The sequence below is a fragment of the Bombyx mori genome, chromosome 18, assembly GCF_030269925.1.
Source record: "Bombyx mori chromosome 18, ASM3026992v2".
NCBI classification, from domain to species: Eukaryota; Metazoa; Arthropoda; class Insecta; order Lepidoptera; family Bombycidae; genus Bombyx; species Bombyx mori.
In genome coordinates this window covers 7,668,010-7,695,410 of record NC_085124.1, presented here as the reverse complement: position 1 = coordinate 7,695,410, position 27,401 = coordinate 7,668,010, and the positions used below count along the sequence as shown (strand labels likewise).

The following is a 27,401-nucleotide window of genomic DNA, read 5'->3' as shown; positions in this document are numbered from 1 at the left end:
CCTCTTTCTTTCTTGCATTATACAAACGACTTTTACTTATTCTAGCCCAATTGACATTTCGTCATGTCAGTAACCAACCATGAAATGTACCAAAATTATGCAAAACTAACGTTCAAATTCAGCCAATTTCGACTAGGTTTTGTGTAACTGATCACTGCATTTATAAATTTCATAATAATAAAAATCGGTTTTAATCTCAAAAGTAAACCTTTTGCTTATTGACGTTTTATATTATGGCGTCTCCATCTCCTAAATCACCAGAACAAAGCGAGAAGAATAAACAGTACGACCGGCAACTTCGTTTGTGGGGTGATCACGGACAAAGTGCTCTTGAAAGCGGACACATATGTTTAATTAATGCTACTGCCTTGGGTACTGAAATATTGAAATCGATAGTTCTTCCAGGAATTGGTGCAATTACTATAGTTGATGATTGCACAGTTAGTGATGAAGATATAGGCAGTAATTTCTTTTTGGAAATGTCTAGCAAAGGTCTTAACAGAGGATCCGAAGCGTTAAGGCTTGTTTTAGAATTAAATCCAGCAGTACAAGGTCATGCAGTCCAAGAACCACCTGACCAGATACTTGATGAGAACCCAGACTTTTTTAAATCATTCAGTTTAGTGATAGCTACTACAATAAGTGAAAAAGTAACGCAAAGTTTATCTCAACACCTGTGGGATATAAATGTTCCTTTTATACTTTGCCAATCAGTTGGATTCTTAGGGTCTTTAAGAATTCAGATTCGGGAACATGCTGTTACTGAAACTCATCCTGATAATGAACAAACAGATCTGCGCCTAGATGAACCATTTATGTCATTGTTAGAACATCTGGAAAGTATTGATATTGATGCTCTTGATTTGAAAGATCATGGTCACATTCCTTGGATTATAATTCTTTATAAAGCTGTTCAAAAGTGGAAAATTAACAATAACAATAAATGGCCTGTAACGCGAAATGATAAAGAAGATATAAAAAATATAATAAGGGATTTCATTAGAAAAGATGAAAATGGAATACCAATTAATGAAGAGAATTTTGAGGAAGCAATAAGAGCTGTTAACACTGCTTTGATGCCTACATTTTTGCCTAAGAATATCTCAAAACTTATGTATAATAGTGCTGCCACAAATTTAACTAAGGATAGTTCATCATTTTGGATTATGTGCTCTGCCTTAAGAGCATTTGTTGAGGCTGAAGGGAAGGGAAAACTTCCAGTGAAAGGAATCTTACCTGATATGACGGCCTCTACAGAACATTATGTAAAACTTCAAAACATTTACAAGATGCAAGCTGCAAATGATGCAGAAATAGTCTATAGAAAAGTTCGACAGATAGTCACTCAATTGCATTGTGATAGTATTAGTGAGGCAGATGTTAAACTATTCTGCAGACATGCTCATGATTTATATTTGGTGAAGGGGTCTTGTGTGGCAACAGAACTTCAACTGGGAAATTCTGTTGCATCCTATATAGCCACATATTTAGAGGAGCCAGATGTCATGATGGTTCACTATATTATGCTTCGGGCAGCTGGTATGTTTAGATCAGAGCACTGCCGAGCTCCCGGTGATTGGGAACCAGAAGGTGACATTGCTAAGCTAAAAACTTGTGTAAATAAACTTTTAGGTGATATATCTTGTTCTCCATTTCCTAAAGATGATCATATCCACGAAATGTGTCGCTATGGGGGAGCCGAGATACATAGTGTGTCTGCCTTTTTAGGTGGATGTGTTGCACATGAAGCCATTAAAATTATAACCAAGCAATATAAACCTGTAAATAATACATTTATTTATGATGGAGCTTCTACAAATACGGCAACATTTGAATTCTAAATTCTTATAGCTGCTGGATACCATTTTATTACTAGCAAATAAAACCAATAAATATTCTATTGGTTTTACTACCTATCCCAGTCCAAAAAAAATACATTTTCAAATTGGAGTACCTATGTTTTTTAAGCTTGTTGATAAGGTATAGATAAAAAAGACATCATTTAAAACTTTTTAATTGTGTTTTGAATCGATCTGTTTTATTACAGAATTTTTTAGAAATCTAAGATTCATCTTTAAACTTGAAAAAAATAACATCAATAGAGGGAAATCATAAACAAAATTAGAGACTAAAAAAATTTTTCAATTTGTGTTTTTAAATTTTCGATTGTTTTCATTATTTTTGTTACAATAGATTTTATCATTAAACAGTATTTGAGAAAAAAAATTATAATAAATTACATACAATGTATCACATGATTTTGAATTAAAATGAGAAATAAACACTACATTTGGCTAGATCCACATAGATGGCAATATGTTGCACAATAGATAAGAATATAAACAGTAGTATTTTATGTATATACTCAATACTGCATATTGCAAGTTATTTAAACACAAAATTGAGAAATCTCATCGGTTAGCTACTTATTTCACCTTAGCCACAACTTCAACCGCAATGCATCAACACCATTAAGATAATATCGAAATAGGCGTTTATCCCTTACGAAACCCAAGTTTTCATATAACTTCAGTGCTGGTTTGTTTGTGATTTCTGTTTCTAAGACTACTTCATCAGCAGTGTCATTTATCATCGCCTGAAAAAAAAACATGTATATTTAAAATGTACAAATTTTTTAAGTTAAGTTGTGTCTCTAAATCAATTCTTAAACAATTCCTGAGAGCACTCCCCTTGGAACATAATATGGTAAAATACACATTTCCAAACAATCAATGAGAATAGGATTTTTAACAACTCAAATTAGGTACCCCTTTATTATAGAGTTAAATGGAAGTAGCAAACATTTTGGTGTCCTCAACAAGAGATGGGAACAGCACCACATAAAGCAAGACATGCACTTTTTAAAGCTTTACTGGTCTTTGTCTAGGCATTCTGTACTAATTCACTCTGTTGTTGTCTACATTCCCAACATTGATGCTGAACACTGCTCGAAATATTGACCCCAAGGATCCCAATACTATAAGAAAGTGGCAAAGGATACTCTTTGGAATTGTGATATGACAAAGACATCCTCTTTTACCATAAATATGCAAACCGATCTGTCTACCACTGACCCCCAACAATGGGTTTTCCATTTACCACACTTATCCTACACATTACCTATAGGTATTTTAAGGGAAGTAAAATATTTGTTTAAAATAACTTTTCTTCTAGAAGTAGAGCCTTTAGTACATGCCATATTTAGGTAAATATGATTTAGTGATATGGCCAAGTTTATGATAATTTTCATTTTACAAACCTGAATTGCTTTCCGCACTAATCTTGAGCCAATCTTTCGCTTCCTATATTTCTCATCAACAGCCAACATTGCAATGTAGCCCCTTTTTACTGCATTTCGATGAATGTCTAACTTACATACAATGGCACCAATACACTTCCCTTCATGTCTTGCCAGAAAGCAAAGTTTAGGCCAATTATGAATAAAATATCTATAGGTGTATATAGAATATGGTTCAGATAAATCCTTCTGTATAAGTCTCATTATTTCAGGCATTTGTAACTCAGATTCATAAGAGACAATATCAACGTCATCACGAGGCAATAGATCTTCATTGTTGGTGTTTATCTCAAGCTTCTCTAAGGCCATATCTAACAAACACCTGTTTATTGAAGGCATGGTTGTCTTTTTGCCTTCAAAATTATTTGATGTGTCATTATGCTGTACACTATTTACATCGTTCGTGACCTTGTTCACTGTTTCACCTTGTCCATCTGCTTTCTCACTTAAAACTTCGGAACTGCCGTTCGAATGGTCGCTCGTTCCATTGGTTAGGTTACTATTGATATTATTAATGTGTAGAGTATTAGCTAAAGTCTCATTCAAATGTTCTTGACTCTTTATACAAAGTTCATCAGCTTGAGAAAGATCTTTGGTCTTTTTACTTTTATTTTTCGTGTTCATTTGACTACACTTTATATTCTGAACGTTGTTATCCGCTACTTTATTCATGACGTAGATCTACCTAGGTTATTTACACATTCAAAGGATTTTTAAGCTCGTCCAATTTCTGTTTTATACCAACATACACATCTTCTCCTTGTCAAATTCATAGAGGAGTATCACCGACATCTTGGCAAGTTGATTTGTCATTTAAAACTCCATTCCAGTTGGTGTTTGAGTAGATTTTGAGAATGAATAGAAATAATATTCAAATTCTTCTGATGTAACACGATCTTCGTCAGGCGTACACATGTAGGTATGTACTCGAACTTTTGTATTTTTGACGAGAAGATTTCTCAACTTGGACAATATTGGACCTATCACATTGCAAATAATACGAACTGCATTTCAGAGACGATGATATCCAAAGCAATCACAATTACCTTATCAGGTTCCTGCAATTTAACAAAAGTATATCTATTTCATTCTAACTTTAGCAATCTTTGGGTAAAAAGAAGTAGATAGAACGAACTTTTTGTGTGCTGAAAATGTTAGCGAGTTTCTGTGTTGACAATTGGTTTTTTTTGAGGGATTTTATGACCTGGTAACTAAGACCTTTAAGTCATGTCTTATATTAATTTATATTCTTATTTTTATGAAAAATGATAATATGGAATGAAATGAAGATGATTAATTTGAGACATTAATCAACTGGGATGAAATGAAGTGATAAGAGATGATATGGGATGAAATATAATCTCAGTAAAATGGTGGTCATTTACTGAAATTTTTTCAGTAGGCTTTTTGGAGGATCCCGAGAAGTTACGCCCAGCGACTTTGTTTCATTTTCCCACATTTGTGCACTTTCGCAGATACTAAATAGATAATAAACCACCGTTGATTTGTTTTATTTTGTCTATTTAGTGTTTCTTCAGGTTTAATGTGTAATAACGGTGGTTTATTAACTGTTTGATATTTGTAAAAGTGCACAAATGTGGGAAAATGAAACAAAGCCGCTGAACGTAACTTCTCAGGATCCTCCAAAAAGATCACTGAAAAAGTCTCAGTAAATGACCACTATTTTACTGAGATTATATGTCATCCCATATTATCTCATCTCATTTCATTTCATCCCAGTTGATTAATGTCTCAAATTAATTTTCGTAAAAATAAGAATCTAAATTAAAATAACAAATGACTGAAAGGTCTTAGTTACCAGGTCATAGAATTCCTTTAAAAAAAGGAACCATAGAGGCTAAAACACTAATTTATTTCAGTAGGATTTAGTTAATACAAAATACAACCCACTACAGTATTCGGCTGCTTGAATAGGTACCGGTAAAATGGGGCGATTAGGGATTGAAAGGCGAATCGGGAAAAAACCGGGAAAATCTTTCGACGCTCAATATAAGTTTTATATTCGTTGCAAAATCTTCCATTTTTTGTAGTTTAATAGTAGAATGTTGAAAGTTCACAAAACAACTCTGAATATGCATGATAATAGCTGCTAACTTATAAAAAATCGCGTTTCAAATTAACTTCCTGTGGTGGTAATTATTTTAGTGCTAGAAACTTTGCTCTCTTTTATTTATTTGATAATAATAGAAGACGACTATGATTTATAAACGTTATTTAGTGTTTGAACCAGCATATATATTAAAGGTAAGTCTCAGTTGTTATTGGTTTTAATGTATTTGATTAAATAAAAATACATGTAAAAATCTGTTGTTTTTGGGGATATTGGGGACGTCTCAGGTACAAATAACAACGAAAAAGGGGTCAATTGGGATGAGAATACGTGAAATGGAAACGACCTAAGTATAAATAGGTACAGGTTTGTAGGGTTGTCTATGTAGTTATAACAATATTTTTTAAATTTGTTGGTAAAAATTTGGTTTATCGAAGCGAAATTGGGAATAAGTCTTTAGTTGAAATAGATAAGCAATTTAATATAAGTAAGTCGATTTTGCAGAGACATGTAACAAGATCAATGAAATCTCAAGGTGGACAAAAATGTCTAAGTAATACATAATAAAATATTTAATATTTGTTCAGAGTGGGGGTATTCATCTGATTAATCCATGGAATAACCGACACACCTAATCTCTTAACCCAGATAGAAATATCAGCCCCTAAGTACTTACCAAGAACAGAGAAATATAAACCGTTTCTAAGAAAGCCCACTATATATGTATAAATATATATATATATAAATCCCGTAACTCTTATACCGTATATATATATATTGTTGTTACTGTACTGTCGATTGCACCTATAATTGAGGTGATGTCTGCCATGTACTTTGTCAGTTTTTCAATTTTTTTATTGATGATCACTTTGTTGGTGCAATTAAATAAATAAATTAATTAAATCTATATATAAAAATAAAAGTAGTGCCAACCAAAAGTAGTAGACAACAAAGATGCCCCCAAGACTCAATCATTTTGATCCTGATATAGCATTATATACATCAACAACTAACTTAAAATTGCTTATAAAGTTGGAATTTGTCCCTAATCGCCCCATTTTACGGTATTCTATACTCGCACGCAAACACAAATACTTATATAACAAAAAGAGATGGATAGAGATATAAAGGGAGGACGTCGAAATGGGCATACATCTCAACCGGAGAATGTAGTATCCATCGAGGTTACTAGAATAAGGAAAAAAAAGGGGCTTTACGCTTTATTATTACGTAACGATTTTACCAAGAGCTAGAGCCCGTAATGTTGTTCCTTATTTATTTTATAAACCTACTATCTATTCGCTGTTAGCCTAAGAACTATTCCAGCTATGCGTAGACGGGTAGGTGAGCTCACGGGAGCACGAGATAATTTACTAACAATAGTCCAGCAAGAGCAGTTCTTCGAAGAAATTACAAGCAGATCGGAATCGCGACCCACTGAGAAGATTCCGCCTATAAATTAGTTCGCTCGATTGCGCCGAGTTCGACGAGGATGGTGACCGATGCTTAAAAAGCTTAAAAGCGTGTAAGAGTGGATCCGGGGGATTCTGCAAGACAAGTTTCGGGAGACGGCGACATGTCACAGCGCTCGGGACGTCGTACGGAGGAGTTCATTCCAAAACCCGATGGTACGTGATAAAAAAGATCTCTAGAAGCGCACCGTCATGGGGTAGAGTCGACGAGTAGGAACGTGGCTCGGTCACGTACTGTCTTGATGTGGGGACCTAATGTCGTGACGCCTACGTACTTCGCCTTCAAAGCCCACGGTACGGGCTGTCCAAAGATTTTGATGACGGAATGGAGTTGCGACGCCTAATTCGAGATGAGCTATTAGAAGTGGTGTCAGGAGGGCGACCCATTTGAAGAACACGGCTCGTGGAGTTGATGACTATGCGCCACTTCCGTAACCACTGTCCTAAATTGATGGAGGATACGATGTGAAGTTTATGCATGAAACAAATGTTCCTACTCGAGTAATAAATAACCGTATCATCAGCGAAAAGGTCTAACTAGATCGCCGGCGACCGGAGTATATTGTTAATATATAGGTTAAAAACGGGGGACAGAGCGGAGCCTTGCGGCCTGCAGAACACTGGTCGAGATTTGCCGCGGGAGAGAGTAAGTTCCCTCGACCCAATACCGAAACGAACGGTTCGACAAGCAGTATCGTATGATGAGCACGAATCTTTCTGGAACTCTCATGGTATACAGTTTATAAATTAAGCCCTTGTGATAAACTTTGTCGGATGCCTACGCGATATACATGAAGAGAGCTTCTGTGGGGACGGGCCTACATCTGTTTAGCCCGAATGTACAAGTGTTTTGCGCCGTATCCGAATTGTTCGTCGATCAGAATGTCTTTCGAGGTGATTAAACGTTGTCTTAGTGATATTATCAATCGCTACAATCTGCAACAAAACTTAATTATAGAAACTTCACTTTGTTTATAACTTCTATGGTAGGAGCATTTTGCGTCCGCGGAGACCGGCGTCATTGGTCGTCGACGACCTGTCAGTCGGTCAGACAGGCGTCCTCGGGGTGGCGCCGCGTGTCTGGTTTTAGTGTTGACCGCGGGAACCCCCTACTCTGATCGGGTTCTGACCCCGGACGGAGATTGGACGTCAGGTGTAAGAGTGCAGTGGAGTCGTTTAGGGCGGTTTCGCCCTAAAAATCTTTGGACCTGCGGTCTGCTCCCAACACCTGCAGATCGTCAAGTCACACATACCCCGCGCGCCCCCTAGGCGCGGGGACATCGTAGAAGTTTCAGCCGAGTCGAAAAAAAAAGAGCACTTTGTGTAATAAGTGTCTAAAATTATTGAATTTGAATAAAAGTTCTACAATGTTAGGTGTTTACTTGTGAAATTGCCTTTAGTATACAGTAAGTTAGTCATTTTTTATACTTTTTTTTTTCTTTCATTCCAAATAGCCAGTCTAATAGTCTCAGCCTGCGCAGTGGTATTTTTCAATGCTTTTCTTGAACAAGTCAGTTGTACGGGAGCCCACAAACTCTTCAAATGCATCTTGAATATTATTATTTTTTCCTTGCCATGAAGATGTCCAAACTTAGGAAAAAGTACGAATCTATAGGTGCAAGGTCTGGTGAGGACCAGGAAAATTAGGAAAATTATTATTTGTGTCATCTGATGTCGAGCGTTGTCGTCCAGGAGTAGTAGGGACGAGCCGTTGTAAGCTTCCTAATATTTGAACATACAATTACAGTTTTGCTACTTACGATTTCGAATATCTTAACTTCAGATCTCACACTATTTCAATTTAAATATTTAATGCCTAATAGTGGACCTTTTTAATACGGTTTTTTAAATAGAGGGTTAGAGAGTTCTCGGCCTAATCTTCCCTCTAAACACTACAGGTATGCATTCTAACCTCATCTTATTATTATACTTCTGTTTGGTACTTTTTTTTTATTGCTTAGATGGGTGGACGAGCTCACAGCCCACCTAGTGTTAAATGGTTACTGGAGCCCATAGACATCTACGACGTAAATGCGCCACCCACCTTGACATATAAGTTCTAAGGTTTCAAGTATAGAACAACAGCTGCCCCAACCTTCAAACCGAAACGCATTACTCCTTCGCGGTAGAAATAGGCAGGGTGGTGGTACCTACTCGCGCGGACTCACAAGAGGTCCTACCATCAGCAAACAGTTTTTTGCCGGATCTTCTTGTTAGGGCAGATGTTAGCAAATTCTCCCAGGCTGAGCCCCGTGAGCTCGCCCTCTTCTAATTCCAACTTCAAGAGGTCCCATTAACTTCAAAGTTTCGCATCAAGAGCTTCAAGAGCAGATGAATATTCAATGATTTCATTTTATAGCTTTTCCTTAATATACCGACCAGGATAACAAAATGGTTGTGTTAATTTTTATATTGCTATTGAGTATTGTTGTCGTGTGTGTATTGTTGTGGATAGGTTGAGTTTTAGCAATAGAGCACCTCTACATAATAATATATACAGTACAGTAATATATTATATATACCTAGTCTTGCCATAAATACTGAGTGAGACAAAGGAAAAAAAAATTCTATTGCAAATAACATTTATTACTTTTACAGTGTGTTAGTTTAATACATAAATATAAAACAATTTAAACTATAAAAAGCTTATTCGAAGTGGTCTCCATTGGCTGAAATACAGTCCTTTAAACGTTGAGGCCAGTTATCAATATGAGCACGCACTCTTTCCATGGGAAAATTTTTCACTGCCAAATCGTACGGATTGTTTTAGGGACTTCAAATTATCATGGCGTTTAGAGCAAGACGTACTCTCTAAAACTGACCATAAATCATAATCCAGCGGATTAAGATCGGGACTAGACGACGGCCAGTCTTCAGCTCTGATGAAGTCCGAAACGTTCGTTTCCAACCAAGACTGCGTAGACCGAGCTTCATGACCTGGCGCCGTCTTGCTGGAAGGATCATTCTTGATTAATAAACATGGTGTTGTTAAGGGGCTTCACTACCTTGTCAAGAATGGTATCTTGATAAACTTGTGCCGATGTTTTGATACCTTTTTCATAAAAGTATGGCTGTCACTCCTTCATAGCTGATACCCCACCAAACCATCACTGAAGTCGGATAGTGCCCACGTTGCAATCTGTCGACTAATTGGGAAGCTTTCTTAGAGCTTTCAGCATAAATACGGTCATTTTGTTTGTTAAAATGTTGCTCAATTGTAAAAAATTCTCATCCGTAAACAATTTTTTTCTATGACCTCCCTTTGCGTACCGCTTCAGTAGTTGTTTCGATTTTTTAAATTATTAGTTAAGAAATGACCAGTACGTCTCTTATAGGCTGCAAGTCCTAAGTCATCTTTTAAAATACGCGAAATGGTTCTAGGTGCTATCTTCATCTCCCGAGATAATATCTTTTGCTTTCGGACAGGATTTCTTCGAATTCTTTCCCTTACTGCTTTGATCACCTTTTTCGTACGAAGACTACGTGGACGGCCAGATCTTTTTCTGTCATAAACAGAGGAGGTCTCATTGCACCTATTAATAGCCCGGTACACAAACATTTTACTAATACAAAGCGTTTGGAAGTTTTAAAAATTGCATTTGGCTCCATACCGACTTTGTGTAATGCAATCACAGCGATTCGGTTCTCTTTATCACCCCACTCCATATTCTGATGAGAAACTCAGCGAGTTCATACTATGGGTTACGACGGCTCACATCCAAGTCTTTAGCGACTGTGACAATTACAGTGACATGTGTTTTGTTTGCTATTTCTAGTAGCGTCCAACAATACTCAGAGTAGATCAGTAAAAAAAGGGTCCCTGAGTACGTGCATGCTGCTGCATGCTATATTGAATCCTCTGGAGAAAGCCCTCTGAAGAAAATTAAAAGATCTCGCAGGCGAGCGATAGGAGTTATAAATCTACTTGACAAAGTGTGTATTCTAAACATTCATTGAATTATTAGTTTGTATCCACCTTTACTAATATATGTAGGTAATTTTTTGCTTTTTATTATACCTATAATTTGTATTTGAATACAGTCAGGCTATTTAATTCATCAAATAATTTGTTTTATTTTATGTAGGTATTGGTTACGAGCGCGTGTCGCTTGTCTGTAAATTAGTGGTTGGATTGGAATATGAAAGGATGGTAGCGTCGTTGACGTCACGAGGATAAGCAACATGGCGCGGCGGTCGGCTGAAGGTGCGCGGGTACATCCCGCTGCCACGAGTAGTATGCTCGCCTGTACAGCTGTGCAGTTTAGATTCCGAACTAGTACGAATGAAGCACGAGTGTTCGAGTCGATCGACAGTCGCCACGCTTGCCAAGAACGAATAGCGAGTTCAGTACCCGGTTGACAGCCGGCGAGGCGGCGGCGTGACGTGGTGCTTCGATTTTCCAATACGCGCACGCCGCCTCTACGCGATTATTGAATCCCATGTAAATAATGTTTTGTACACAATAATCCATAGTATAGTGATTATTGAACAGCTGAATCGTTAAGTGCCTAGGTATTCGTTCTGAAACTGTAACAAGATCGAGTACATTGTGGTGTTTTATTGACGTTTTATAATTCAAATCCTATACTTGACTGAGAAATAGCTTCATATAAATAAGGTGTTCGTATGTTATGTACAGGTCGCGCTCTATTGTTCAGAAATAGTAATTTCCTCAAAGACTTTTTTTAGTATTTAATATATTTTGTTTATGTGTTAAAGTGTTCGATTTGCACATCAGTGTGCATTGACTATCCCTGGAAAAACTTAAGTAGTATTGCGAATGAGTACTATGTCACAAAATAAATCTTCTTATCAAAGAAAATATTGAAATATCGTTTTAAGTTTGATGAAGATAGAGTCAGCAATGGCGGAACGTGAACGTCCTGCAAAAACTCCCATTAGGGTGGGTTTTTACGACATCGAGAGGACCATAGGGAAGGGAAATTTTGCCGTCGTTAAGTTAGCTCGACATCGAATAACGAAGACTGAGGTAAGCTTATTAAAGATTGACTAAAATATATCGAGTTTTCATTTCCTTTCATGAAAATTCAAAATTATTTCAATTCTATACCAAAATAAATTCTTTCATATATTTTCTTGAAATACATATAGGCAACTGGAACACACTTGAAGTGACAAACCAGCGTTGGGTTATGAAATAATAAATTTGTATCTTAAAAATAAGTATTCATACGAAAATACAATATTTTTAGAGTAAGATCGATCATCACGGTGCATCACGCTGCATCACGTGTGCTTGTCAAAAGTTACAAGTTTATTTACCTAGAGTTTTGATTTATTTAGCAACCGTCACGGATGCAAATAAGAGTTTTCTCTTTGATATTAACGCTTAAATTTCATCTGATTAAATGTTAATCACTCCTGTGAGCAACTAAAGTCTACTATGCGGATTTGGAAAAGAAAAAAACATTTATGAAATTTGTAATTATATTTCGAAACCGGTATTTATGTTAGGTCGCTAAAATGACGTTAACCGCAGATAAGATGATAATAAAACCACATTTATTAATATGAAGTGTAGTCAATATTACCTGTACCTACACCCATTTAAATTATTATTAATCATACACGGATGCTGCACGGGTGAAATTACGGGATAGGTCTATTCTAGCACTTAATAAAATAATTTCTGTAGAAATGTAGAAGCGAATTGCTTCGATACTATAAATATTTTATTAATGATAATGCGAGGTTTCTTTGCGTTTTCATTGTTTGCATGCTCTACAAACAATCAGGGCGTTCATGATAAGAATTGACGTTAAAAATCAACATTCCTTTCTAAAAAGGTTTTTATAATATTAGTTTTTATGGATGCACAGCCTGAGTAAAATGTTGAATTAAAAAAATGCTTGCAAAAAAGTACCCAATATAATTTGTGAATAACCCTGTGAAAAGTCAAAAGTGACTCCTTAACCACCTTCCAGGTTCTTCATGGACCAGATCGATGGTACTATTGTATTGTCGTCAGAAAGACATAAGTTTCCTGATGATAAAATGAGAAGAAGGTTAATGATGAATTTATATGTTCCATTACGTACATGTTTTGTTACATACGCACTAAGTTTACATACACGTCAAGTTAATAGAAAGCGTATAAAATACACGCGTATTAACGTACGTGTTAACACACGCGTTATGTTGTTTGTTTTAAAGCCCAAACAATAGTAGAACTAGTATAGTTTATACAACGGAAATGGAGCGTCGTGAGTTAAAAAACTTTGTAGAAATTTTCGGTGAAATTACAAAAAAAAAATATACATTTGCAGCTCTGAAATTATATTTTATCTGTATTTCTAATGTTTGGGATCGTCGGCAGACTGTGTGTTGTCTGTTAGCAAGATATAAATGATGAAGAAATATTTAGTAGTAGGCACCTATATAAGAAAGTTAATGTAAATTAAATGTTGGTACAAATTAGGTACGTGGTCTGTAACACCTGTGTGTATTTTAACATAGCCGTAGAAATATTTTAGTGAACAGTAAAATGTGTTTCATACAAAAGCTATAATGTAAACTAATTAACTTCATATCTCCATACTGACTGTCCTAAATAAATCTACGAAAACTGTCTTCAAGTGGTCGATAAATCTCACAACTGGAATTTAAATTTCGCCCTGTGAGATTATAAAGACTAGCTCTCCATGTATTGGTTAAAATTTAAAGAAAATCATTCGAAATGTTTATTTTGACGATGTCCACTTGACATTTAAGGAATGTTTAAAGTTCAATGAAACTTCGGAGCACGTCTACGTCACAAAAACAGATACTGACCGATGTAGTGACGATTTGTGATACTGATTTTGTAGTTATCGCGCGGGTATAAAGCACAGTCCTTATTATTTGGTAATTTAATACTCTTATGCCTGTACAATGTATGCTTATTAATCCTTAAGCTTAAGAATAACGTGCTCTTAAAAATGATAAAGAAATATTCTAGGCTAATATTACACAAAAAAAAGTTCTTTGTCTCTGTTTAGGTGAAGCGAAAAGTGATGTATGTAGGTAAATAAAGGTTACTTAATGCCTGGAATCAAATGTAGTACGAGTCTACATCGAACTGGGTCATTGGCCGAATACTGTGGCATAGCATCGTCGTGAATGATTCACCAACTGCATTAGTGCGTACAACTTTCTACCGGCCAACTACTTCAGTTACAAGAATTAAATTTAACGTTTTACGTAGGTATTAGGAAATTACGTCTTTTTTGGAGATGTCACTTTTTCTTGGTACAGATAGTTATTGTGGTTTTGGATGGAATTGTAATTGAATTGGAAATGTAGCAGAATAAATACAATTTATTTGGAATATGATTTCAGGAATCTCTTTTCGCTAATAAAAAAAAATATGAAAGGAAAGTATTTTAGACGTGCAAAAGAATCTCCAGAGAAAAAAAAAAGGAACCGTTATCAAAACAAGTACTTAGAAATAATCTTCGTCTACATGATTACGCAGACTGGTATTTATCTAAATCCATTCGATACGAAATCAGTTTTATTTTGAGAAAAGTGGAAACTTTTGGCGAAATCTTAAGTAACGGAGAACATAACTATCAATCAGTGATTCAGCTAGATTGGATGAGGTCGGTCCGAGAGCCGACGTCGAGTTGCCCCGTCCAGAAATACCACGGCATCGACCTTGCCTCCGGATGCACGCATCGCGTTGTTTTTATTATTTTACTCTTTTTCGCGCGTATTCGTTCGCACCAAGGTGACGGCCAACCTTCTTTAACATTGTCATTTTAATCATCAGCCCAGAAAATTAGTACAAAGAAGTTTAATTCATTTGACAAAAAGTAAAATTCGCATGACAAATACGGCAATACGGCAATCTTCAAAAAAATTTTTTAAATTTTCCTATAATTTTGCGTGTTTTCAAATTAAAACACGCTTAAACCAAAATATCTCGATCAGGCATAGGATGCGTGTTGGGCACATGCAAGTCTGGCGAATATTTTGCCAGGAAATCATACAGTATGGCACGCGCTCCGTTTACACTGCCTGAAAAATTTATGCTTGACGCAAATGCGTTATCTATTTTGGAGCTCTGCGTCAGAAGCTGCCTTGTTATCTGCAGTCTGGCGGTCACTCTGGAGTCTTCGCCATTTACAGTTTCGAATCTTTCACTAACTAAGAAAATCTGAATAATTCTTATTTACCTGCTGAGTTAATCATTTTTTTTTTTAAATTGTAATACATACATAATTTGATACCGTAAATAGGTTACTTTTGTCGATCGTCAATTACTAAACGGACTAACTTCAATGATAGCTTTAACTTGCATCGAAAGATCCTTAACTGAACGAAAGTCCTCCACTGACAATCGGGGCACGAAGGCACGATAGAGCGTTACTAACTAGGGCTGATGTGAACAATGGACATATGTTGCTACAATGCTACAAACTGTCGAACGAGAATAGTAAGTACCACGTTGAGTATCAGACACGCCGTACAATTTAATTTATTATTGATAGCTTGGGGCGATAGGCTACGGAGCCCATTAGTGATTACCAATTATTATATTGAATGTTTGCTCCAGAATCCAGCATGAAATGGTCAAATTTTCTTGGCTAAACATCCTCGACCAACGAGGCAAAGAATTTTCTCTCTGGAATATATTTTAGTCGCCACAATACCAGCTGAATGGATCAAGGCAGGATACAGATTGTGCATGTGGACTGTACCGTTGGGGTCTTTATTTTCATAGGATCTTTATTACAGGGCTATTTGATCTTATTGCAACGAGGCTTCTTATATCGGTCACCAAACCTTTAGCAGCAGAGCTTTAGGTGATAATAGGCATTTTGATGCCTTTCTAGACACCAATTCTTTCGATATTTAATTAGCTTCTAAACCACTATGCGCGGGCACCCAATAAAAGCTCAGTTTGTTATTGCTGTCCTGAATTTGTAGAGTTTCAAATGATGCCAGAATCTCAGGAGCCCCTTTTTTATCAGAGAAAAGATAAGAAAAATGTTTATAACACTTATCTCCTGCTGTACTCACTGTCCATGTTTTGGAGCTCTATTAAAATAAATACTTTACAATTCTCATCAGAGTTTACAAACTTTATCGTTTTTAAGCTATTAGTAGGTTTTGTGATGTGAAGAATGCAATAACTCAGTCTCCCTCCATCTTTATTTTTTTTTAGGTGGGAAAAACCTTCTACCGGTATCCGATCTATTAAGGAGACCGCTATGTGACTTTCTTACTGCCTAAAATCTCTGTGTGTTATCGATAGACCCGAAGGACGACTGGTTTCTTTCACTATACTTGAGACCTTAGAACTTATATCTCAAGGTGGGTAGCGCATTTACATTGTAGATGTCTATGGGCTCCAGTAACCACTTAACACCAGGTGGGCTGTGAGCTCTTCCACCAATCTAAGTAATAAAAAAAAATCATGGAACATACCAGTACTTTTCTCATTCCTTGAAAATACATCTTTCTCGATACGGGCAGGGGGCTGAGAACATTCAGGGCAGCGTTTTAATAGAATCGGGTTATTGACCCACGCTCTTCATGGAATTTGCAGCCACCGAGAAAATGGATGGGGTGACTTTATTCCGACTCAAATCACGGGCCGCACGGCTATATTGGGATCTACGCAACACTCACAAAGGAAAACACTGCATTATGCCTCATTCACGACGACAAGATGCGAGAAGTGAAAAATATTCTTAGACTTTGTTAATAATACTTCCAAAGGTGATTCGCCATGAATTGCTAAATTACAAGCGTAGAAGTCTTGCAAAAACAGTTTAATTTGTTTTGTCTAAGATTTTAAAAAGAAAAATAGGTACTTTTAATCGTCTTTAAATTTAAATAATTGTTATGTCTAAAGTAACAATGTAATATGCTTATAACATCGCTTGTTTTTGATACAGCTGTCCCACTTGATATTTAATGGTTACTAGAATCTGTATATAAAGAGTTTTTCATTATGAGCGCTCGAACTTAAAAATAAAATAAAAAAGAACCTGTTTAAGTGTCATAATTTTTATTTTATTTTAAAGGGTATTCGATAACATTATCTATGGAATAGAATTTCAGCCAAATAGCCGCCGCGACTCCGCTGCAGGTGGTGTATCCGGGATCAATTTTCTATGACGTTTTCGCATAAATGGTACTCAATTACACGAAGAGCGCGAGTTATATTGGCTTTCAGGGGGGCAATAGACTGTGATTTGTCTGCATAGGCTAGAGATTTCATGTAGCCCCACAGAAAGTAGTCGAGCGGTGTTAAGTCACATGATCTCGGTGGCCAGTGATGTCGCCTTCGAGTTTCTCATGCAATAAATTTAATGTTTCCCGTGCTGTATGGCAAGTGGTGGCGTCCTGTTGGAACAACATGTTTATGAAATCCCAGGCCACAAAAAGTTTGTTATCATCGTTCGATATCGGTTGTTATTGACATTGAGGCCGCCTTCTTCAAAGAAATAAGGGCTGATGATACCGCCGGACAAGCGTCTAGCGTTCCACAGTGAAATGTCTCGACTAAATATCTGTTCTGTGCCAAATTTGACAGCTATCGCTTTACCAAGATGGCCGCTATGAGCTGTCAAAGTTCGAGCGTCCCTATTCAAAAACCCTATATCATAACGTCAATGTCAACGAGCTTGAGGCATGTTGTCGAAGCCTCAACTGTGTTGTAAAATATCTGTCTTACGATTGACATTTGAATTTATGACTCCTTTGCGTCAGAACTGCGCCGTAGTATGGTGGTACTTATCTGCCAAAACATCAACAGCTTTTAGAACTTTGGTAAAAATTGGCTTTTTTAAATAAGTAAGTAAAAAAATCTACAAAAAATATATTAGATAGAGCCAAGAATTTGAATTAATTGTTTTCATGTATGTATATGATTATGCGCAAGGGCATTAAGAAAAATGAAGGTTTTTATTTGTTTTAAGATTATTATTTATTGAAACCGTGACTGCTTTATTTTTATGAATTTTCCGTTGGCCTCAATAAAAAGACCGCCCTGATTCTTTCTTTTAGATATATAATAAGACCACGACTCAGCTTTTTTATATCTTCAAACTTTAGAGAAATCTGTTCAAATCTGAACACAAAAATGTATACCTACGTTGCCTCGAAGGAGGAAAAAGGCTATTTCTGTCTTGCTCTTATTTACGCTATCTCGTTCTCCCGAGTATATTGATCGTCGTCTAGACTTGTTGATTGCAGCTCTGGAGACACCCTTGTTTTCAGTTTGAAGCAATTGAAAATAGGCATAGGTACATAGGTAAATAGGTATACCTACTACTTCGGCATCTCACATGGTTATTTATATATATTTTCAAAACCGTCTATGATCTAATCAAAATATGTACATACTTCGAAATAAGACGAGAGACGCGAATTAAAAAAAAAAATAAACAGTGGGTAATTTCGTTTCTCAAACAAAGATATTTATTTCTCTAAAATATGATATTTTGAAATTTTAAGTAGAAACGTAACGTGACGTATCGCGTGAAATCGTCATATCATAACAGATAGATGTACATACTTGTATCGTATATGTATTTATATATATCATACATATATCAATATATCAATTCAACTTTGTTTGTGCAGTGTAGATGCAAGTATTCATTATTTTTCTATGGAAAAACGCAGTTAACACGTGTTCACGTACGACTTCAACGAAGAAGGAATAGAGTTGTGTAATTAAAAGGAAAGCCGTAAAATTTATGAATTGGCGGTTTGGTGTGTTGTCGCACGTGTAGGTACCATCGTTCTGCTCATTTCTGTCGCGAAGCTCTTTGCATACCGGGTAGGTTTGCCGTTAAACAATACAATTGAGACTTCAACCTCAAGGTTCAAGAAGGGTTACGGCATTCACAACGTGATGTTTATGAATTTCGGAATGCACTTAATAACAGGTATACCGTGAGCTCGTTCACCCGTCTAAGCAATATAAATAAATTCAATGTTGTACCGCCGTGGCGAGAGTTACTGCCTATTTAATGTTGATAGCAAAGAAAAATATTATTCATAAATTATGTTTTGTTTATTAATGTAGAGCTAATAGTTTTCGCAGAAAAAAAAAACGTTAAGATAAAAGACTGCTATTATTTACCGATGTCGTCAAGGAAAATTTAAATTTCGCTGAATATATACGAATTAATATAATATCTTAATTACATTGATAAGCAATTTCCTTTTATCAATCGAAATGTAATTATCTACATATCGTTACGTAGATTAACATTAATAAATGGGAAGATAATACCTTTAAGAGATAACGAATGACGCACATGCGTTTTAGGAAAGTTCATGTCACTACGCTGTCAGGTGGCCTCTTGGAATCGTGGACTAAAGTCATAAATCATCAAAACATATCTTTTGTCTTCATCGGGAACGGCGGGCGGTGCATGTCGGAGTCGAACCGACTAAAAACCTGTCGCCCAACAACCCACGTCTGAACCTCGCATGAAACAGAACTCATGAAAAGACAAATGGAAAGTGAAGCGATTAGTGCGGAGCACATCTCTCCCATCACCCTTTCGCCTCGGGACGCCGGACCGGCGGTCGTCGGCGCCACGACCACCAGTCCTCTCGGTCGGCAGGCTATCCAAAGCCCACCTAGAAGGCGCCGGTTAGAATGGGCTATCGCACGGAATACCCCGCTGGGTCAGAACCAACGTGGGTCGAGCCGGCCTTCCATCACCTGGTAATCTAAGAAGTAAACTTGTTTAATAACGACTTTACAGAAAAGTAAATAATAGGTGATAATATAATTCTGTTACATTTATCACTGTCAATGCGCGAATGGTGTATAAAGATGACGTAATTTTTGAATAATCAGATGGAGATATATCGCACATAGGCTGCAACCGTAACCTGCTCTTTCAATCGATTTAGATACTTCATTATGTCATTGACACAAACTATGACGATATTTTTATATTTTAAAAACATTATTCCAGCAAATACAGAATTAAAAGAACACAGAGTTCCCAAATGGGTAAAGATCCTGGTGTCCTCATATCGAGTTCTATAGTTATATTCTATTGAATCTATAGAGTTCTACAGATTCAGATTCAGTTTGTTAGGTACCGATTTGTGTAAATACGTTCCCGGTACGTGTTTACGAACGACTTCGACGATAAAGAAATAGCATCGTGTAATTAAACTTGTAAATTTATAACATTGCGTAACTAGATAGATCAGTAATGTCGTGTTTATTAAAAATAAAATACGTAGAGAATGTATTTAAATACAATACCTTTGTTTAAGAAATTGTTTGAGTCGGCCGATAAAGCTCCGACACGTATAAGAAAGGCTTAGAATAGTAAGTCGTAAAATTGTAAGAGAGTATGCACTATTTTTCGCAATGTGTCTTTTTCTAAAAGTTTTTTTTCGATGCACTTGAAAATTTACGTCATTATTCAATATGTACAGAATATTTTCTCCTTTTATATTGCTTGGATGGATCAACTAGCTCCCAGTCCAAATTGTATTAAGTAACAACCGGAGCCTTCGTCACTGATTCGTCACTTTCTCCTATCTATTGGCTGGTAGCCTAAGGGTCAATTCCAGCAAGCCGCGGACGCGTAGGAGAGCTCAACGGCCCAACCTGAGAGAATATGCGAACACTAGCCGAAGAGTAGTACTTCGCAGAATCAAAAATTGTTTCACTGATGGTAGAGCACATGAGTATAATAATAATAATAATAATAATATAGCCTTTTATTCAGATCCATATTACAATTATATGACTAAAATTAAATATAATATATAGAAAACTTAAATTTTATTTAAACCTTAATTTAGCCTATTATTTGAATTTTTCTTATTTTCTGCAGATCTGTTTGCCAATCGACAAAGGCCTCCTCCAACCTTTTCCACTCATGTCTTTCTTGAGCCACTCTGTTCCATGTGACGTCTGCCACTTGTCGTATGTCGTCTTCCCATCTTTTTTGCGGTCTACCTTTTTTCCTTTTACTTACTTTCTCTAGGATACCATTGTGTCACAATTTTGCTCCATTTATCTTTACCTCTAACCATATGCCCTGCCCAACGCCATTTAAGCTTTCTAATTTTGCACCCTATATCCATTACCTTTGTTTTGCTTCTTATTATACGGTTACTCAATCGGTCTGACTTTTTCACATTCATCATGCTCCTCTCCATTGCGCGTTGGCATGATGGCACATGAGTATACCTAATTTTTAACAAAATTGGATACATCGATCTCACTTCTGAAGAAATGGATCCATGTCGTGACGTGTCGTCTCCCTATCTCCAATCTCCAATCTCCCTATCTCCAAATGTGATTACGAAACATTTCGAATATCAAGATTTGGAACCGATAATACATATTACTACTATTTATGCGTTGCTGGGCCAACAGTATTGTGGTGACAACGTAATTTCTACGTCACGTTTCGATATTATGGACTTATCCCAATAATAATTGTGTGAACTTGATTTGGTCGACGTGCTCTGGCTCATTTTTGGTATCCAGAATACCATTATATCACGACTTTTGATAAATTGAAATGACATTACATCTGCCATTTAGTATACTAAAAAATATTTGTGGTAAGGATTAAAGTTATGACAAATTCGTTGGAAATGCCAGGGAAATGTGAGTTTAAAAAAAACACCATTATCGCGATGTTATCAACGGAAATCATGTACGTGATATTTCACCTTACTATGTATGTATATGCGCTTCATTCATACGAGATAAAATGACGGGCCATTATGATATGATCCCGTATCAGTGATCTGGTAAAAATAACACAACATAAAAAGGTTTTTCCGTTGCATTTAATATTTTGTTTTGCCGCCAGAGTAGGTACTTTGATATGTTAGTTAGTCATTCGTATTTATAATGTACATATAAATATATTACGTATTATTATTGAAATCATTATTTACTTTTTGTGTTAAGTTCTTTATATCAAGGCCGTTTATAATTTTATATTAATTATTGAAATATAACAAGTTATTTATCGGAAAGTAACTTAATCGATTTCGAGCGGGTTGTTTTTAATGTTCCATTTCAAGTGATTCTCAATTAAGTGATGCAAGTTTTATTTACTTACCCAGAGACTTTACTCCGGATTGATTTATTTGTGGAAGCTTGAATACTTAACAGAGATATGCTATTTTGTCGATCACGTTTTGTCACATCGTCTTCTATTAGCATGATTATCTTATATTTTTCAAGACTAGTCTAATTTTACTGTGTAAACGCTGTCACATACAAATGTTGGTAAAGTTTCTCGATTGAATGTACTAATTATGTGTCATAACCATTTATTAAAAGAGATGAATAACCTAAGATATCTAGACACGATTTTTTCAAAAGATATAAGCCAATTAAGAAGTAGGGAGTAAAAAATATACTTTGAGATTATTTAAACGCAAAAATTATGCTTGCAAAATGTAAATAAGTGAACAAAATCTATTATAATAAAATTCAAATGCACATAATTAACGCTAAGAATTACCAGCCATAACAATTGGAGTCATATTTACGTAAATATTTGAAAAGGAAAACACCTTGTAAGTTGAAGAAGTACGAAGATAATTATAACTTAGATAATTAAACTTGGACGTATTTCGTATGGAAATTCATAAGAATATACAGGTACGGTTTCAGGTCTTAATAAATAAGTCAACGATTTGATGGCATTGCCTTAAAATTAGGCCACAAACCAGAATCAGAAATAGACACAATCGATTTGAAATATTCAGGTTAGCTTATCACTGAAAGGTTAAAACTGTGACTCACGAAGACTTTGATAGTAATTTCCAATACATTAGTACATCGATTCACTAAATGTCTTATTGTTGTATTATCTTGAACGCAGCCAGAATTTAAACTCCATTATAAAATTGTATTTTTTTTATAACACACTGTTAACAAAAGTGTTGTAGATCATAGGTTTTATCGACCTTTGATTTCACAACACTATGAAGTAGCTACCTAATTATAATAAAATGAAGTGTTAATCAAATAATGATGCGGTTAAAAAGTACGTGTACCATAACGAAAAGCCGCGCATATCATTAAAATTTTGTTAATCCAGCTCAACAATAGATAATTTGGAAGTCATTATTCTGGTATTAAAGATGCAATTTGTAAGTGATTGATTAAGTACGTAAAATTATGGTCGCTTTGTTTTCAATAAGCATTGTTTTATCAGCTGGACGCCGTAATCATCACTGACGTAATCGTTTAAAGCTTTTGTACATTGTTTTGAAGCAAATATATCTCTGCAATTACTTACTTACCTAATCTTTGAAAATGAATCAAAAAATAAAAATCAACTTCAATTGCTCCTAAGTAATTGCTTAAATCGAATAAATCTGTACCTAAGCTACACCATCATCTGTTGTCTTTTTTTTTTTTTTTTATGATTGAAAGATTACTGGTGGCCCGGAGGCCTTTCCAGTTTCACCAGGACACGTGGGCGAGCAAAGGCTCAGCCAGGAGAGGTGGGATTTGCTAACAGCTACCCGAGCGCCTCCGAAGGAGACCTAACAGCTCAAGAGTAGCTGCTTCGCGAATGAATCTACTACCGGATCGGAATCGCGACCCGCTGAGAAGATCCGGCGAGAAACTCAGCGAGCTGATTCATGGGTTAGGTTGCACGGCGAACTCTTTGTCGAGTTCGACGAGTACGGTTACCGAGGTCCCTAAGCCTGCTCCTAGTGTTAGAGCTGAAGGCGTCTAATGCAAAGGTTATTGGATCTGATGGATCCGTAAGGACGTGTCTAGGGCGTCGACGGTGACTGGCTCCTGCGTGATCAGGATTCGGGGAGTAGTCAGCGGCGGCTACGATAAGGCGATTATCATGACGCATAGCCTTATCGAAGTACCGTTCCGACACTGACTTCATGTATTTCTGGATAGATTCGAGGCCCAGGTCGTCGTGTAGGTCAACGTTCCTCACGAACCACGGAGCTCCGACGGCTAACCTGCAAAAGCGGGATTGTAAAGATTGGAGGGTGTCTATGTGTGTGCGGGCCGCGTGAGCGAACACCACACTCGCGTAAGTCATGACGGGCCTAATGCAAGTTTTGTAAAGTGTCACCTTGTTCCGAAGGGACATTTTACTCCGCTTACAGATCATGGGGTAGAGTCTACCGAGAATAAACGCGGCACGGTCACGGACTGATTTTATATGCGGGCGGAATGTCATCGATGCATCCAGGGTAACGCCCAGGTACTTGACCTTCCTGGCCCAGGGTATGGGTTGTCTAAAGAGAGTAATCGGGGGTGTGAGATTCCTCCTCCTAATCCGGGAGGAAATCCGTGTGGAGCTTCCCCTCTGAAATAGCACCGCAGTACTTTTCGCTGGGTTGATGTCTATGCGCCATTTTCGGAACCACTGTCCTAGGGCTAGGGCTGCGCTCTGAAGCTTCTTCGCGATTAGGGACTTGTTTCTACTGGAATAGTAAACAGTCGTGTCGTCGGCGAATAAAGCTAAATGGGTCGGCGGCGACCGGGGAATATCGTTAACGAATAAGCTAAATAGGAGGGGTGAGAGGACAGAGCCTTGCGGGACTCCAGCTGTGAGAGATCGTGGGGAGGAGCGGGTTCCCTCGACTCGATACCGAAAAGAGCGGTTCGACAAGAAGTCCCGTATGATGAGCACGAGACTATCCGGCACGCCCATGTTGAATAGTTTGAAAATCAAACCATTGTGCCAGACTTTGTCGAACGCTTTTGCGACGTCGAAGAAGAGAGCTCCCGTGTATAACGGTTTTGGTCGATTAAGCCCCACAAGAATGTGCTCCGTGAGGCGGTGCACCTGTTGAACGCATGAGTGATTTGTACGGAATCCGAATTGTTCATCGATGAGAATGCCCTTGGATGAGACGAAGTCTCTGAGGCGTTTGTAGAGCAGACGCTCATACAGTTTGCCTAGAGACATGAGGAGGCTAATCGGGCGGTAGCTCGTCGGATGATTTTTTGGTTTACCCTGTTTATGTATGCCGATAACGTCTGCTTCTTTCCACACCGCGGGAAAGATACAGTTTGCCATAGCGGCATTGAAAATAGATGCCAACATCACGATGAGTTGGACGGGTAAAAGTTTAATAACGCGGTTGGATATACCGTCGGAACCGGGAGCCTTGCGAGGACGTAGGTCTTTGATCAAGTCTTTAACTTCCATCGGGGCATCTGTTGTCTACAACATGCGCAATACACTGCACAACAATATATGTACGTAAGCATCCACAAACACAACAGACATAAAGCACAATTATTATTATATATTAAACATTACTAAAATGAATTGGTCGCTTTATTTAACTATTGCCACATATTTCTATAAATCACGGTTTATGTACATAGTCTTTTTTTTTTTTTTTTTTTTTTTTTTTTTTTTTTTTTTTTTTTTTTTTTTTTTTTTTTTTTTTTTTTTTTTTTCCACAGGAGAAAATCGCCGGATCCCCACCCGCGCGGCAGGTGGGGTATGTGGGAGTTGAACCTCACTAAAAACTCCTGCCGCTCACAACCGGCGCCCTACCTCGGACCGGGCCAGAGCCCAGTCGGGGCTATTGAAACGGCGGGACAGGGTTGACGCAGAGCACATTACATCCATCCCACCGTCCCACGGACGCCGGACCGGTGGCCGCCAGCGAAACGACCACCGGTTCCCTCGTTCAGCGGGCCGAGAGCCCGCTTTGATGGCGCCGCGTTACACCTTCCCCCAGAGCGGTCGGGGGAACGCGGTCTACCATCACCCGGCTTCCTATTGCGGGTGAGCGTGCAGAGCACGCCACCCCTCGTCTGGGTCCCTCCCCGCACAAAACGGGTGGGACCCCTAGCTCTTAGGGGGCCAGGTCACGGATACGACCCCGGTCCCGACCCCCTGCTCGGCGGCGGCGGGTTTCTGCGTAGTGAGGAGAGCTTTCCCTCACTCGCCCCGCCGCCTCCTTCTGCGAGATGGTGCACTCGCAGAAGTCGAGCATAGCCTTCCATGACTCATCGCTGCCAAGCATCGACGCCACGACGCCAGGCAGCGACAAGTCAGGTCCTATCTTTGCGACCAGGACACGGCGCTGCACCTCCCAAGCGGGGCAGACAGCGAGCGTATGCTCCGCCGTGTCCAGGTCGTGTCCACAATGGTGACACCTCGTCGTCGGCTCAGCCCCTATCCGGCGCAGGTACTTCCCGAAGCATCTGTGCCCGGTCAGCACCTGCACCAGACGAAAGGTGAGACGTCCCTCGCCACGATTCACCCAGTCATCAAATACCGGGTAAACCGCCTCGACGGTCCGTAGCCCCCACGTGGGGTTGGCCAATCGCCTCGACCACGACTCGAGCACGGACCGCCGAGAATGGGCCTTCCGCGCCCGCAGCTCACTCTCGGGGACACGCGCCACGCCCCGAGCACGGAGCTCGCTGCGCCACCGATAGTCGGCAGCGAGCGACTCCGCCTCCAGCTCCCATGGCGGCGTCCCCGCCAAAACACACGCCGCCTCGAAGGAGACGGTGCGATATCCGCGGATGACCCTGATGGCAACGGTGCGCTGCGGCCGGCGCAGGAACCGAGCCATAGTGGCCCGGTTGCGCGGCTCAGCCCACACAGGTGCACCGTACAGGGCCATCGATCGCACCACCCCCGCGTAGAGGCGGCGCACAACCTGATCCGGTCCCCCAATATTCGGGAGCAGCCGGCTCAAAGAACCGGCCGTCCCCATCAATCGGGGGACCAGCTCCGCAAAGTGAGCACGAAAAGCCCACCGGCTGTCCAACACGAGGCCGAGGTACTTCAACTGCACCCCGACCCCTATCCGGACGCCTCCAACCACGATGTGGGTGTCAACTGGTGGCGCCCTCCGCGGCCCGTGAAACCACAGAGCCTCGGATTTACTGAGCGCCACGTCGAGACCCAGACTCCTTATCCTTCCGACGACGAGGGCCACTCCCGCTGTGGCGAGACGGGCAGACTCCCTAAAATCATCCCCCCGGGCCACGACCAACGTGTCGTCCGCGTAACAAATAACGCGGAGGCCCGGGAGGAGGGCGCCCCTCAGCACCCAGTCGTACCCGATATTCCACAAGAGGGGGCCGAGAACCGACCCCTGCGGAACACCACGCACGACCGGAAAACGATGAAGGGTCCCACCGTACCCGGTACATACGACCGACCTGGCCGCCAAATAGGACCCAACCAGCCGGCGGAGGTAGAGGGGCACTCCATGCCTCTCCAGTGCCCCCCCTATCACGGTCCAGGGCAGAGTGTTAAATGCGTTGGCGATGTCAAGAGACACCGCCAGCGCCACCCCACCCCGAGAAACGGCCTCGTCCGAGAGGGACCGCACGCGAAGAATTGCATCCACGGTCGAACGGCCCTCCCGGAAGCCGTACTGCTCCGCCGACAGGTCAGGCCCCACCCCGACCAGGTGCCGAACGATGCGGGCAGCCAGAATACGTTCCAGCAATTTTCCCGCCTCGTCCAGCAGCACGATAGGACGATACCCAGCGGCTGTATCCACCGGGCGCCCCTCCTTCCTCAACAACACAAGTCTACCCGTCCGCCAGAGCGACGGAAACCGTCCC

At 39.1% G+C, this 27,401-nt stretch overlaps 3 protein-coding genes across 5 annotated transcripts in view; 2 read left to right on the top strand and 1 right to left on the bottom strand.

Annotated features, from left to right (window-relative positions):
- The first annotated feature begins 12 nt into the window (after window positions 1-12).
- On the top strand, window positions 13-2,012 carry LOC101736100 (NEDD8-activating enzyme E1 regulatory subunit). The gene has a single exon (XM_004928207.5). The coding sequence runs from the start codon at window positions 234-236 to the stop codon at window positions 1,839-1,841; it is 1,608 nt and encodes a 535-aa protein (XP_004928264.1). The 5' UTR covers window positions 13-233; the 3' UTR covers window positions 1,842-2,012.
- LOC101735969 (N-alpha-acetyltransferase 30) lies at window positions 1,999-4,460 on the bottom strand. 2 transcript variants are annotated; one of them, XM_062673685.1, is made up of 3 exons: window positions 4,434-4,460; window positions 3,260-4,356; window positions 1,999-2,596 (listed from the first exon to the last, which is right to left on the bottom strand). In XM_062673685.1, the coding sequence occupies exons 2-3, from the start codon at window positions 3,968-3,970 to the stop codon at window positions 2,432-2,434; spliced, it is 876 nt and encodes a 291-aa protein (XP_062529669.1). In that variant the 5' UTR covers window positions 3,971-4,356; window positions 4,434-4,460; the 3' UTR covers window positions 1,999-2,431. The 2 variants fall into 2 exon arrangements, with proteins under 2 accessions (XP_062529669.1, XP_004928263.1); XM_004928206.4 differs by having other exon boundaries at window positions 3,260-4,459.
- A 6,637-nt stretch (window positions 4,461-11,097) lies between these two features.
- LOC101745721 (serine/threonine-protein kinase SIK2) overlaps window positions 11,098-27,401 on the top strand; it is a 59,384-nt gene continuing 43,080 nt past the window's right edge. For both annotated transcript variants that reach the window (XM_062673682.1, XM_038017150.2), the window contains exon 1: window positions 11,098-11,831. In XM_062673682.1, coding sequence (XP_062529666.1) covers window positions 11,688-11,831 — 144 coding nt within the window. In that variant the 5' untranslated portion in view covers window positions 11,098-11,687. The remainder of the gene's footprint in view (window positions 11,832-27,401) is intronic.

Excerpts from the sequence above, each read along its gene's own strand:
- LOC101736100 (XM_004928207.5), top strand. The coding sequence starts at position 234 with ATGGCGTCTCCATCTCCTAAATCACCAGAACAAAGCGAGAAGAATAAA.
- LOC101735969 (XM_062673685.1), bottom strand. The coding sequence starts at position 3,970 with ATGAATAAAGTAGCGGATAACAACGTTCAGAATATAAAGTGTAGTCAA. Across the intron at positions 2,597-3,259 it reads TAGTGCGGAAAGCAATTCAG|GCGATGATAAATGACACTGC; the intron begins GTTTGTAAAATG and ends TTTTTTTTTCAG.